General features: G+C 50.5%; 1 protein-coding gene across 7 annotated transcripts in view; it reads right to left on the reverse strand.

The window, feature by feature from the left end:
* LOC125955905 (venom metalloproteinase 3) overlaps positions 1–14,877 on the reverse strand; it is a 93,916-nt gene that overhangs the window by 11,506 nt on the left and 67,533 nt on the right. For 6 of the 7 annotated variants that reach the window (XR_007469122.1, XM_049687228.1, XM_049687230.1 and 3 more), the window contains one exon: positions 1,053–1,195. Coding sequence is in view for 6 of the 7 variants with exons in the window: in XM_049687228.1 (XP_049543185.1) it covers positions 1,053–1,195 (143 nt within the window). In the remaining variant the exon portion in view is untranslated. Of the gene's footprint in view, positions 1–632; positions 686–1,052; positions 1,196–14,877 lie in introns of all 7 variants that reach the window. The other variant, XM_049687231.1, reaches the window with a different exon arrangement.

The raw sequence follows: 14,877 nt of genomic DNA on the forward strand, positions 1-14,877 counted from the left end.
AGGGGATACACGTACGCGTGGAAGGGACTGACTGGTGTTGTTGTGTATGTCGGTTTGGTCATGGTCCGTACGATTCTGGTGGATTTGGCTTTCGTATTTGATGTCATGGCGAGTCTTGGTGTGGCTTACTAGTGTATCCTCCCTTGGGCGTTATCTGGGAGTCTTGTTTCTTGCGTAATGCAGCGCTGCATTCCGTGGTTATGATTTAGTAAGTTAAGAAACGTATAACAGTATAACAGTAAAGCTTGAAACAACAACAACAGAAACACTAAACTCCGTGGCCTTTCGTTAAGAAATTAAATTCGAAAGTAAAACTCTTAAAATAAAGTAAGGCTAAGAAAGTTACTACAAAGAAAGCGGGAACGACCGGGGGCAGTTAAGCAAAAAAAAAAAATACGTTAAAGCTAAGATTAGCTTGTTCCAACGATTGGTAAGCCAAAGGCGGCAAATGAACTTGAAATGGAACTTTTGGGGGGCCTCGTTTTCCTCCTTTCCGATAATTAGTAAGTAAACAACAAAAAAACGAACGCGAAACGCGGCTAGGAGTTATGCGGTCAGTAAGAACTAAAACCAAACGAAAGCGAGTTGATAACAAAGAAAGAAAAAGAGAAGAGGAGCGAACAAAACATTACCAGCTGTGCCCTTCGTACAGCGGCCACCTTTTCTTCTTCGGCACATATCATACCTGCGAAAGAGCTCGATTAGTGCATACGGTTTTTTTTTCTGGTAGTAGATCACGCGAGATTGTTTGGATTTTGTTTGGGGAGGGGTTGGTGGGTTTTTCGAGTTATTTTGTTTTGGCTTCTGATTGTGACAGCACCGTTGACAGATACTAGAGAAGATGGAGGAGGAGATATAGTCGCACGCACTACTAATGGGAAAGAGACGCAAGACCGGGGAAAGTCGTCGAGTGGAACAACCTGAAAGCTTCACATCCTGTGCGAGGAGAATTCCGTTTTCACCAGGACTCCAGGCAGTTGCCGTTGGTCTGTGTCCTGTGTCGTTACCGTCGGCACCACGACCAGAGCGCCTGCCACTCGTGCGATACTTACTTCGTTATTGCGACGGCTATATCGTACACTGGCAGTCTTCGCTCCCGGAACAGGTACTTGCCCATATCGGTGAGGGCGGCCGCCGAGTCGATCGCGTCCCGGCCCACTCGGTTCCGCTCCAGGTACGGCGTGGCGTCACGGCCCTGCAGGACGGTGAAGAGAGAGAGAGAAATGGAGTGTTTAGCATTGGCTCATCAAAGGTTACTACGATACTATAGTATGCCATTATGCCGTCAAACTGTCAAAATGACAGCCAGCGGCTATGGTTAACTTAGTAGCCCTCTGGTCGAGTCGTACGCGATGAATACGAAAAGTGGAGAGCCCACAGGTTGCTTCGCACAATCGCGCACAACGAAAGCTAACGAGCGCCATCCGTCCGCGTGCATTGATGGCCTTGATGAGCTTTTAATCGAAGCTTCCGAAACCACCGTCTGCGATACGGAAGTCCGCGCCGCCGGGCAATCGATCATGACATAATGCATGCATCCGTCGTCGTCGTCGTCGTCGCCGTCACCACCACTAGCCTTTCCCTCAGGAATCTTCTTTGTTGCATAAGCTTCGTCATTCAGCTCCGTGGAGCCGTTGGAGCCGTGTATTACTTCATCTGTGGCAAGGCCAACCCCTTTCCCTTCGAAGGTCCATTTCACGCGCGCGAGCCACGGGGAATCGTGACGACAAATACCAATTACTACCGCATGGGAGGGAGGAGCACACATCAATGACGGTACGAAAGCGATGCAAAATGCGACCGTGTTCCGATCGCGTCGCCACGTGCTGCCAAGGAGGGTAGCTCTTATTCCACATTTCGAGGAAGTTGCACTAGCAAGTGAAAGTAGCTGGACCCCAACCCCACCCCAAGGCGGCACGGAGACGCCAAAGCATATGTACGGCATATAGTATGCTCGAGCGGCTTGGGTCTTATCATGGATTTTGCATTGTAATACATGAGAAAGAGAGAGAGAGAGGACCTTTCCCCCGTAGTTTGCCCTTCGAAGGTCACTTTCCGGCCAGTGGTGGGTGGTGCTGGTGAACGTGAAAGTGCCACTCGATCGCTGAAATGGAAAAAAAATGTTGCTCTCGAAGCACGCTGCGAATAGAAAGCCACTCGAGAGAAAAACGTCTGAGAGTTTGGCTCCCGGCTGGCTTGGAGCGATCGGCCACACGATCGGCCATGTTGCGATATCATTCTTGAGTCACCCTCCCTCCCCTCCCCCCACCCTTCGAGTGCGGGTTCCGAAACAGCGCTCGATGTTTTATGAATGGACTCATTTGCATACGAAACACCTTTTTCGGTTGTCCAGCGGTGGATGGTGGTGGTGACAATGGCAAGTCCGGAAGGAAGCGAGGAAGCAAAACGGGGTGGTCGCGACGCGCGACGCACTCCCATCGACAACACCGCAACAGGTGGTGTTGTGTGCAGATATGATCCACGATGATGGAGAAGAGTACGAGTTGTGTGTCGGTGGAGACTTTGTGTGGTTGCTTGAGGTTTTGGGGCACCACCCAAAAAACCAACAACACACAACAACGCGCCGCGCCCGGCCAGTGCTGAGGTCGCGCTAGACCCTCCCCTGATGTCGCGCAACCGTCGGATGTGTGTTCGTGAGTGATATGCTTATGTGTCTGCTGCCAGGCTGGCTTGCTCGCCGGTTGACCTTCAACAGTGTGCGGCCGAAGGAAGGCCGTACCGGTGAGTGGTACCGGGAGGACGGGGGTGAGATGGTAATTTTTTTTTTTGGTTATCAACATCAACAAATTTAGACGATTCCTTCTTTTTCTTCTCCTTCTTTCTCTTCTTGATCATTGCTGTGCTGTGGTTTCTGCTTCTCTCTCTCTCTCTCTCTCTCTCTCTCTCTCTCTCTCTGTTTGAGCTCTTGAGCTTGGGTTTGTCGTGAGGTGAATGGCTGCGGCCTAAAACAGCGACGACACCGCAGCGAACACAGACACTGACCACACCGGGAGCCCAGGCCCGCACAGGTGGTTCGGACAACCGGAAAGACATTAAAAAACCGAACCGACCGAAAGAAGGGCAATAAAAGTCTTCGTTCCTCCCAGCCTGCAGAAGGAACGGTGTGTGTGCGGGCGTAAACTCCGCCACGTGATCGGTCTGGGCCAACCGGGAACCGGGGTCTGGCCAGATCGTCGGATCTTCGGAAATACTATCTGCGGCGGGCCGAAAAAGGGTGGAACGAGTGGACGTGCGCTTCGAGTTCAGCTCGATTTCAGCGAATTGTGAAAATGAGCTCATAGCTAAGCGGAGAGCTGTTCCCGCGATCGCGGCATCTCGGTATCTCGATCGCGAGAAAATTCCCTTTACCGGTCACACAGCAGGCGGTGCTTTCATTAGAATAAATACTACAGAAAAGGGTCCGGTGGTCGTTTGCATTCGAAAAGAACGGACACTGGAAGAACAGAGCGGGCGGTTCGTCAGATCGTCGATCCCTCTTCTGGTTTGTCCACATGTCATCGGGCTGTTGATCATAGAAATAGTATCAGCGTGGGTTTCTGGCTTGGGTTCTTGGTTTAAATTTAAAAAAACCCCAGATTAATGTTACTAAATCGTTTGATTTGGAACAGCCCTATTTTGCTTATTACAGCTCCATAAATCGAGATGGCATAGCTTTTTTATCGGTATCCCTCAAAATGAACAACCCTTCAATGGAGTTTCTAAAGTAATAGTTTTTGGCTAAATTAATAAGAAGAAATATTGTCTCCATGTTTGTATTCACTTTCAGACTTTTTATAATGCTGTTCCTGTCTTAGCTCAGTTCTGACTACTGCTCAATGCAGGCAATGCTTTTCTAATAGTTTGTGACACGCCATTTCTTCAGTAGTTATCGATAGATACTTCTACTAACTTTTTTTCGTTTCATTGGCCTATTTTATTGTTTTATTTTATGTCTTTATTTTGGAAAGTTCCCGTTGTTCTATAGTTTAAGTCTTTTCTTTTGCATTTAAATGGTGTGATCGCCATGCACTTTTTAAATTGCATCCGAGAGATTTGTATCTGTTCCCAAATGGGCCCAAATAATTGTACGATCCGTAAAATTCAAACCGAAAATCCGTCACAAGCCTTACGAAGAAAATCTATTAAACTATGTTGATGAGAGTTAGCAATTAAGTATGGATAAAACAACAAGCTAACAAGTTAACAAGAAGCAATTAAGTATGGATAAAAGTATGGTAAACGAATGAAACTAGCGATCTGACACTGACAACGTTTGTATGAAAGGAATAGCCAGCTAATCGTATTCTGAGAAGTAGCTTATCAACAAGATCTTTCGGACAGATCAATCCTTCTCAGACCTATACAATGCTAAGATCATTTAAGGTAGATCAAAAATGCGTCAACTTCAAAAATCAACACATTTTAACGAAAAGCACTATAGAGGAAATTTCAAAATTTCGTTTTGCAAAGTTTTGAAAAACCTACTTCATTCAATGAAACTCAGTTTAATCGACAGAACGCCTTTTAAATCTACCTTTGATTTGCCGCATATCCCAATGTCCCGGTTTCACGCATCGCGGTAGGCGACGCATTTGCATGCCATGCATTTGCATTCTGTAATTATGATTGCCCCTCTTATCTTCCCTTTCTCTTGCCCTCTCTCTTGCTCTCTCTCTCTCTCTCTCTCTCTCTCTCTCTTTCTCTCTCTCTTTCTCGCCACTCTCCTCAAGGTTAATTTACTTGCGTCACGCCGAAACGCATTAAATTACCTCTCGGGAAAGCCGGTTCCCGGTTGTGTGCTTGACCCTCTGCCCTTATTTCCAAGCAATTGGTGCCAGGAACCAGGACGATCAGGACGGCGCACACCAGGGCCAGCAGCACGATGAATAACAAACACCTTCTTCCCGGCTTTACTTTGTTGCATTACGTTGCAGTTTTGTCCCGGTTTTTTTTTTGCTGCGATCACTACTCACTGCGCTCCCCTGAGGTGAGATCAATAAATTCCGCACTCCTTCCAAGCTCACAGGCACCGAAAAGGGCCGCAGCATTGTTTGCTTGTACCGTGTACGTTCCAACAGCAACAGCAGCAGCGGCTTCCATTCTGGCCACTGGTCCAAAAATAAAAAGAGACGCAAAAGACGCTAGCCCCGTAAAGCATGCCGTGAACGGATAAGGGCAGACCGTGGCAGACGTCCAGGCAACCCCCGGACAGGACAGTCCCGGACCGCCGGACTGCGCTCGAGCCGAGAGCCGAGAGCAAACAATTTACGACCTATTCTCACGACATTTAGCGCTTATTGATAATTTATAGTTATCCGCTTATCCGAAGGGGTTCCTGGTACCTGGAAAGGGTGGCGTGCCTTATCGGGTAGGGTCCAGCGATCTTCATTCGCGCATGGTAACTCGGCTACGACCTGGGCGATCGCGCCTCGTTTTTTTGCCTTCTTCTTCAATTTTTGGCAACCGTGTGCGTGTCATTCGCTGCGCTGTTTCTATTAGTTTTACTTCCTCCCAGATGTTCCGCGATGAAATACCGTTGAGTGCGTGCGTGCGTATGCGTGTGTGCGTGTGCGTGTGTGCGAGCCTGTAAACTGAGGCTGGGGCTGAGTGTCGCGCAGTGCAAACAGAGGACTCGATTTGACTCTGCGCGACGCTGACTGACATCATCGGTCTGCTGTCGCTGAACCACCTGACGACGAAGAGAGGAGGAGGATGAGGAGGAGGAGAAGGAGGAGGAGGGACGAAAACATTGGCAAACGGATGGCGGAACCGGCAATGCCTTTGAAATGCTATCGTCACTCAAGAATCGTCCGCCTTCATCAGCATCAACGCCAGATCACCACCACCAGCGCTTCAGCAGCAGACGGTTTTGGGTTCGTTTTTTGTGCCCCGTTTGGATTGGCGATGACGATGACGATGATGATGATGATGCTGATGATTGGCGGAATGAAATAACACCTGTTTTGTGGCAACGGTCAGAACGGTACCGTGGCGATCGACCGATAGCGCGATCGGCAACACCCGCAACACCAAACCGAGCGACGCGATGAGAAGCTGCACCGCGCGAACGAAAAGGATGCTTGTGATCGAGACTCTTATCAACCAGCTCGCAGCTAATCAACGAGCTCGTGAGCGGAAGAGAGAGCAAAAAAGTGAGAGAGAAAGAGAAAGAACGAGGCTCACTTGAAGGGTGAATGATGGAATCCATTTGCATATTCACATTAATTATGCGAATACCCGGGCCAATCGATTAATGAAGCGAAATCAGTTTGTGGACTCGCCGAGGACCCGAAAGTAGACGGTGAACCCCACGAGTCTTCCTCCTTTTTTTTGTTTTTGGGGGGTGGGGGATGCGAAACGAAAGTTGTTCGATCGGTCCCAGGTGGCGACGACGCTGTCGCTGATGCTGCTGCTCATCGCGATCACCCTTTGGTGTGCGAGTTCATAAAAGAACGTGCGAACTCGAGCATAAAATTGCGGTGCATCCGTGCTTCAGGTTTCGGCGATTCGCGATCGGTTGCGAAAAACGGTTTGCTCGACGATAAAAAAAAAAAAAAGGAGCGAACATTGTGCCAAGATGCCAACCTGCCTGCCAGCGATCGAAACGAGCACACGTCCATTAAAATTGGGGGAACACACAAGTTTAAGCGGAAACCAACGGCACTTTGAGGCCAAAAAATCAGAGCAACGATAGCGATCGTTCGCGGTCAGAAGAAGCTCATCATAAATTCTTGCAGCATGTTGCAGGCCAATGCGGACGCACGTCGCGGTGGCGGTGGTGGTAGAATGGAATGCTGACACTTCCGCGACCCAAGGTTCGCGCGCCTCAGTGTGTGTGCGTGTGTGTGCAATGAACTTTACGGTCAACTGTTGCTGAGGGAACTAGCACGCCTTGTCTTCGACTGATGCCAAGATGCCATTATTGTCCATCCATGTCCATGATGTGGCTGGCGGAAAGACAATGTCTTGTCCCCCGAATTCCGCACTTGATTGTGCCAAGCTCGTGATTACGAGAGGAAGAAAAGGAAATACTGAACGGAAAGAAGCTGTAAGGGTGTTGATCTGTTTGTTCCGTCGTCGTCACCGCCGCCGTCGCCGCCTCCGTGGAAACAATTGAGTTGGAATGCACAGTTTGCAGGAGATTGTCGCTTCTTTAGCACCCTGTCACGATCACACCGGTTGCTTGGTGCATTGTTTTGCGAAGATTGCTCAACCGAGTGATCCTCAGCTCAAATTCGAAGCATCCGGGCCCGGAAAGAAAAGAACTCTAATTTCGTAACAGCTCAAAAATCAACCTCCACTGCTACAAATGATTTCCGCTGTCACGTGCCCCTCGGCTACCAGAAATTTGGCCCGCAAAATTATTCATACAAATAGGCTGATTAGGCAAACAAAAGACTTGGAGCGGAAGCGACGAACCTTTCGGAACAAGAACAATTCCTTCCACGCGCTCGGTGTGTGTGTGTGCAAATTGGTGGATGATGGTTCTGGTAGCGAATAAATCTGGCCAGCAGCAGGGCAGAGGTGCCACGAACCACGAACCTCGGTGGCAAACAGATCGTTAGCCTTGTCGCCCGCGCGCGCGCAGTGCGTTCCACAAAAGTTTTACGGCTGACGGAAATGAATACATTTCCTCGTACTCGGTTCTGCCGGGTCTGGAAGGGAAGACGTTACATGCGAAACAGTTTAGCGAGCGCGCGCCTGCGCGAGATAACTCGTCCCAAGCCGCAGGCGAAACGCAGCCACCATTCGAATACATTAGCGAAACGAAGCGAAAGAAGAAAAAAACACTACAACCCAAACCCAAACCCAAACGCGATCGTGAAGTGAATGTGATCGAGAACCGTTTAGTCGCTCGCAGCAGATCAGAGCATACGAGCGAACCGTTTTGCGTTATCGACGACCACGACGACGACGACGACGACGACGGTCAGCCAAGACGACCAAGTGACGAGGTGAGCGATAGCGGCAGGCGAAACGTGCCGCTCAACCGATCTAACCCAGATCGGATGCGATTAGATATCGTCGGCCGGACTCTCGGCTGTTGCAACTCCGCTCTCCGTTGTCGCGCACCGTTGCGTTTTGTTTTTTTTTTGTTTTCGGTGAATATGCTGAATGTATGCTATATGGATATGCTAATGCGTCTGCATTAGTTGTTGTTGTTGTTGCCGTTGTTGCTGTGGCTCATAAAAATGTATCCATTTTTACGATCGAAATCCCGGCCACGGAAATTAGTTCCAAATTGGCCACCTTGCTGCTGCTGCTAACGGCTGGGCTGTTAAGGACCGAGCAATGGCCGAATGATTGATTTTCCACGGCGCAAAAACGAGAAAAAAAGAACATATGATCCTGACCGGTAATAAGGTTAACTTGACGCCTGCTATTGTGGAGGCGATCGCAATGATCGTAACTAGTGCAAGGACAGTGATCACTCAATGATTCTGCAACGCCTATGATTACGTTTATTGGTGCAATTCGGGACTCGAAACATGTGATATGTACGATCGTACAACTTAAAACGATCCGCACAAATGTCACCGTGCGTCCGATCGACCAAATTTCGCAAGACCTTAATTCAATAAATGGCGCCCGATTGCCATAATACCATTTTACAATGGCCAATTCCGGCGATTTACAACAGCGAGCGCTGTTGCAACACCCAACCCGCCCTGTTGCTGCTGCTGCTGCTGCTGCCAAAAACCGGAGCACGTCGGAACAACCTTTTGCATGTCGGCCGGAGTCACCGGAGGAGTCAAGGACAAACCGGGAGACCGACACTAGAAAGTAGAACGTCTGATCGCGCGTGAGGTAACAAGCGGTGGTGTCGCGCTCGACCTTATCATTACCATCCTCTCTCTCTGGTTAAAAAGTGGCAACATCCGCCTTCTTCTCGTTCGCCCATTTTCCTTCGACATACGGCACCTGATAGCGAGCGTAACATCCGGTCCCAGAGCCGGTGAAGAGTGCTTTTCTATGCTGCACTCATTTTGCATGATGTTGCACACTCTCGCTCGATCAATCGATCTCATGTTCGGTTTGTCGCCTTTCGATCACAAAAAATAAAAAGGGAAAGCCATCATCGCGCCATGACTAAGCCATGACTAAGCGACAGTTGCATAAGACAAGTGAGTTGAAACAATCGACGGAATGGTTCTGTCCTGTCCTGTCTTGTCTTGTCCGGCGAGTGCATCCGCGCGACGCGAACACTGACCGATTGGCGCCATTTCCTAATCTACGGTCGTGTCGCAACGACGTTCATCCCTTGCCCGTTGCCCGGTAAAAATCTTAATTGAATCAACAATCGATACCCGCCGGGTTGCATGTAGGTCGCGCACCGTCGTTCCCTTTGCCGTCGTTGCCGGGGTACTGTGCATTCACTAATTAGTGAGTGGCCGCGGCACGGACCCGCCAGAAAGGTCAATATGGGCAAACTAAAGCATCTCGCGAGCCGGCAGACGGTGAGCCGCCTCACGCGCTCCAAGATGTTGCAACTGTTGTTAATGGTTAGCTCGGACGCGTGCACACACACACACACAGAGGGCTGCTGGCATGTTGCCCTTTTATGTAGCCACTCTACTCTCATCAACGCAGGGGGGGAAGGAGCATTACGCTGTATGCGGTGTGCTGAAGCGGCAGATGCAACACCCGGGATTCGATTTGTCGAAAAGTTAATTGAAAAAGCGACAACGGATTGGGCCATTCAAAATGTCAATCGCGATGCAGATTACTTCATCAACCTCGGGATCGATGGAATAATTTGATCACAATTGCAAAATCTGCGATCCTCAGCTGCTGCGCATTGCACCGAGGAATCGGAAGCAGAAACGGCTATTTATCAGAAAGGACAAAAGAAGCACAATATTCGCTCGAATAACGCACAACAAGTGTGATAATGTATGGTAATTGTCACTGCCGGTTGAGTTGACTCGAACGAGCGACCCTCGATACGATCGCGCGCGAGCGCGCGCGATGATTGAGGATCGTCCTAAATGATTAAGACGTAATGATACCGGTTAATGGTAATGGTTCTCCAGCACATGCCAGTACCTGGGAGCTAAGCCGTTCCTCAGCACGTGCACTGATCGAAGCGACAATTAGCCATTGATTGCCGTTGCTCGATCGTCGAATCGTGAATTGCTTCTATATTTAACCCGGGCAACACGAGATCACAATAATGATCAGCAACGTGAACTCAGGAGCATTAGTAGCTTCCAAACGCAGAGCGATCGCATCGTGCCAATGCTGAACCGAGAACGCGTACACCGGCCGGCGTCGTGAGTGACAAACTGTCAATCACGTACAAGTGGCGACGCATCAACTTTGGCAGCGCGTGCATGCAGCTCGAACGATCGCACGCCACCCAACCATGCACCTGCTATGCTTTGTTTTGTTCGTCGGGGATCGTCGCGCGCAAGATGCACCTTGACATCGGAATTCGGGGAGAAAAAAAAGGAAAGGAGAGCTGGACAAACACACGCAACACAGCAGGACCGAGGGTGGGGGGGGGGGGGGGGGGCTCTGTTTGCTCATTACTGGACGATCATTGTTTAACAAGCTCTAAAGGTTACGATCAAACCGGCACCATCAACGGCAACAGCTGCTACGATCACCGTACGACGACAAACAGATGATGCCCGAAAGTTGCGGCCACCATAAGCGACGAACCCCCTCCCCCCCGGCCCAGGGCCTTTAGCACACTTTATTCCAGAGATGATGACATTCTTGGGCTCGCGAATTTCACGGCGAGCCGCAGCCACTAGCCAGCCAGCCCGCCAGCCAGCGAGACGCGATCGCTGGTCGAGGATCAAGTTTTTTGAAATTTTAGGAATCCGCTGGACAGCTCGCCGCCAGATTCGCCGTCGGGTTCGTCGCTTAGCCGGCCCGGCCCGGCCCCGGGGAGGGTAAACCGGTCAGGATCAGGCCACGAGAACTGGCCAGAACTAGACAAACGGGTATGCTAATTTGCACTTCGAAGCACACACACACACACACACACACACACACACACACACACACACAGACAGAGGCGGTGGTGATGGTGATCCAGCCAACTGGTCGTCTTGGTCGTCGTCTTGATCGTCGTCACCGCCACTTGAGAGACTCATCTTCTTCGATTCGGCGCAAAGCGACGAACGGGCGCAAAAATCGGTGAGATTGTGGGGTCCGTGGGAAGGGAGAGGGAGGAGGAAAACCACACAAAAAAGCAACGAAAAGAAGAAGAAGAATAAGGAGAAGAAGAAAACGATTGGAAGAAAACATGAAAGACGAAAGGCATAAAACTGTAGTTTATGTCGCGTCGTTGCTTTGCGAGACGTCTCACGTTCACGCGGTGCGGAGGGGAGGGTGTTGCCGGTGGCCAGATGGTCCTGGATGGCTGGCCGGTCGGCAGGTCTATCGGTGGGATTTTCGGTTTTGTGGCTTTTGGGCAACGCGAGCGCGAACGAACCTCACCCACAGCCAGACATCATCAGGTGGATCATCATCATATTGTGGTCGTCGTTGTCGTCGTCGTCGCAGTCTGTGAATCACACACCAACCGCTACATCTAGACACACACACACGCACACACACACACACACACACACACAATGTACTATCGCTTGTGACAATGTTTTATGCTACCGCTACACGAGGTAATAAGGTCACAGGTAAGGGCGAGGGTGTTCCATTTGCTTTTGCATCGAGTTTGGACTTGAACCTTGAGCTGACACATGATGCGTGACATTCAAGAAGACCATCATGCTGACCATCATGCATACCCCTCGCTGCGGTCGGTATGATGCTGCTGCTGCTGTCGGAATGTAGATCATCTCGCGCGCGGTGATGGAATGAGTGAAAGGGGAGAAGGTGATCAGAAGCGGTCATCAGATGCCGTTGTGGCGTGCGTCCGTCCGTGCATGCGCATAAGGTTGCATGCGTGCAAAAGGTTACCAGCAACCGTTTGCATACACCGAGCATATTCACCCAGTAGGGGTCGCGTGCTGGTGATGCTGATGATGAAATTGATGATCATGCTGGTGGCATTTGGCGCTTGACTGTTATGCCACCGATGACTGCTGCTGGTGCTGCTGACGTTGATGAGTGCGTATCAGCACATCGTGAGGAGACGAAGAAGGTCCACCAGACGGTCCGTTCCTTTGGTGCAATACTGAAAGTGATCCTCGGTGACAAGCGTCAAGGTCTTTGCTGTCAGTGGGGTTCTTTCAAAGAGAGAAGTTTCTTTGTTTTTCCTCCAACACCGGAGACGTCACTTGCTGCACCGGATTCCCACGGCAGTCTGGCGGAGTCTTGACTGGCTGAACGAATTCTCTCGAGGGATCAAGTGGTTTTATCATCGCCGCGGACTGAGCCGCCTGATTGACTCACCTCAAGCCAGATCAAGCCAGAGGAACCGCGGCGAACGAAGAATACATTTACCGAGTAGCGACGCTTCTGCGAGCACAACCGAACCGTTGCGTGTACTTCTCTCTATACAAGGATCACATTCCTCTTGAGCTCGAGATCAGCTACGCGGAGACACGCATAGGCATCGATTGCAACAACAAGAAAAAAGAACCGACGCTAAACGGCAAAGAGTAGGTTCTTTTAAACACGCGCGCAACCTTGACTGAGCATCAGCAATTCAGCGAGCATCAGCGCAATGATGATGATGCATGGTCCGCAACAGCAGCAGCAGCAACAGTAGTTGACCGGCGGCCAGTTGGTCAGGTGTTGATTAATTGCAAAACGCTCCCATTAGTGTCATGTCAATGTGTGTGCAGTGCAGTGCGTGGGCATTCGGAGCAAAAACGAAACGTCTCCGCCGGCACGCACTCCTCACCTCACGACGGAGAGGCCATCCTGGTCGTTTGAGGTATCTCGAACAAGAGCAACCCAGCGATCGGAACCTGCGCTCCACATGTTGTTGATTCATAAACCCAGGGTTGGAAGTATGCATCCTTCGAGAGATGCCCCTGAATTGATGAGTCTCCGGTCCGGTGGCGGCGGCAATAGGGCCAAGAGCAAGGAATGCTGCAGCATTTAGGCCAATCGGTCCGGCATCACGGGACCATTAATCAACCACCAGACGGACACAGTGCTCGGTGCTTCGCGACTCCGATCGGATTCGATGATCGATTCGCGATCATTAACACGATCGATGCAATGTCGGCATGTCAGGTTCGTCTCTCTGGCAGTCTGACGACGACTGCACTGTTTTCATGGGAATCCCACAATCTGGAGGACGCGATCGAGCGATCGATCGATCGATCGTTCTGACGATCATGATGCGTTCGCGCAAAGCAAAATAAAACAAACCATCGGAGTGCGCACTTTCGGTCCCTTTTTTGCCGAATGTGGCGAATGGGGCCCACCAGCCAAAAAGGTGAAGGATTTTGGAGCATCCTTTGCATGGTCGCTACCAATCACCGATCGTCATCGATCGTTTCGTCTGATGTCGTCGATCCCCCTCCGGGGGTGCATGATTTCCCATTCCAAGATCGATCATGATAAGGTAGCCGGGGGCCGATCCGATGTCTGCATCCGAACACAATCTACACACTCGCTCGGAGCATCTCGGCAAATAATTGGCACAATGATGGTTTTTTTTCCGACAACATGTCGTCTCCCGGGTCGGGCTGGCCTTCGACGAATCATGGCTCATTATATGGCTCTTAAGACCGTTTTACGACGGTCATCACGCCGAGCGCATCCAACGCGCTCGCTTTGACCCCTCGCAACCCCAAAACCGGACAAAAACCCCCCTCCTAGGGGGATTTTATAAATATCCGATTCGATTGCCTAAAGGCCCCTTCGGCGAGCGAGATTGCAACTTCAAATGTGCGCCCCGCCAAAATGGCCATCACTTCGCTTCGCTTCTACAGAGGCGCGCGCGCTCGCTGTAGTTGCGCGGATTTGCCTTTTTGACAGATGGACTAATCGCTCACCGCCGCCGCCGCCACCACCACCACGATCGTCTCTATTACCGCTCTGATGTCCAGCAGAACAGCGGACAGAGATCACCGACACTCGTGCCGTTACATCTTCACGAGGCGACATTGGATCAGCGAGCGGCGAGCGCCGCGCGGTTTGATGGATGATGAGTCAAGTCAGACTGCGAGCGATCGCGAGGATCTATCTCCGGTTGCGTAACAGCACCGCACCGACCGTTGCTCGCTCTGGACTGTTGCGAAGCGAAAGATGTCAATTTCCTTCAGCAACGTCAGCCTCGCGACTCTTGGAAATGTCAGACGCTAACGCCGCTGGATTCACCGGAGCACCGCGAGCGTTTATTTTTAGCGAGATGAGAGGTTTTTTTTTCGGTGGCTATTTTCGAGCCTTCATTTTGTTTTTAGAATCTAGCGAGTGGAGTGTGGCGAGTTAATTTGCTTAGGCAGGGTGGCAGGTGGGTTCGTGCCGTTTCGTTAATTGGACAGCACGCGCAGCGAAAGCCAGCCGCCTGGCACGCACGCAACGTACCTCATGTTCGTTCGCTCGTTCGCTGGAAGCATCATTGGTTTTGGTTTGAAAGTAATTATTTCGTCACCCAATTGACCGGAATCGACGATGCCGGTGTCGGGGATCGTTAAGAGGAGAGGAAAGGAAGGAGAAGAAGAAGCGTGGGACGTGTTCAGAGGTTAATTCGATTTGCGTTTCTCCTTTCGACGATCATTGCAACGTGATCTTTGATGTTTAAAAATAGTAGTAAAAAGGCATCTCCTTACTACACAGATACAGATGCACGAACATACTTGATCACTTGGATCACTTGGATCACTCGATCACTTGATCACTTCCCTGCAATTCACTGCTTGCTTTTAGTATGCACGCGTCACCTTAAGATGGCAATTGACAAAAATCCACGCAATTTACGCAACCGCAACACTCGATCGCTCGATC

This window comes from Anopheles darlingi, chromosome 3 (genome assembly GCF_943734745.1).
Source record: "Anopheles darlingi chromosome 3, idAnoDarlMG_H_01, whole genome shotgun sequence".
In the NCBI taxonomy this organism is placed as follows: domain Eukaryota; kingdom Metazoa; phylum Arthropoda; class Insecta; order Diptera; family Culicidae; genus Anopheles; species Anopheles darlingi.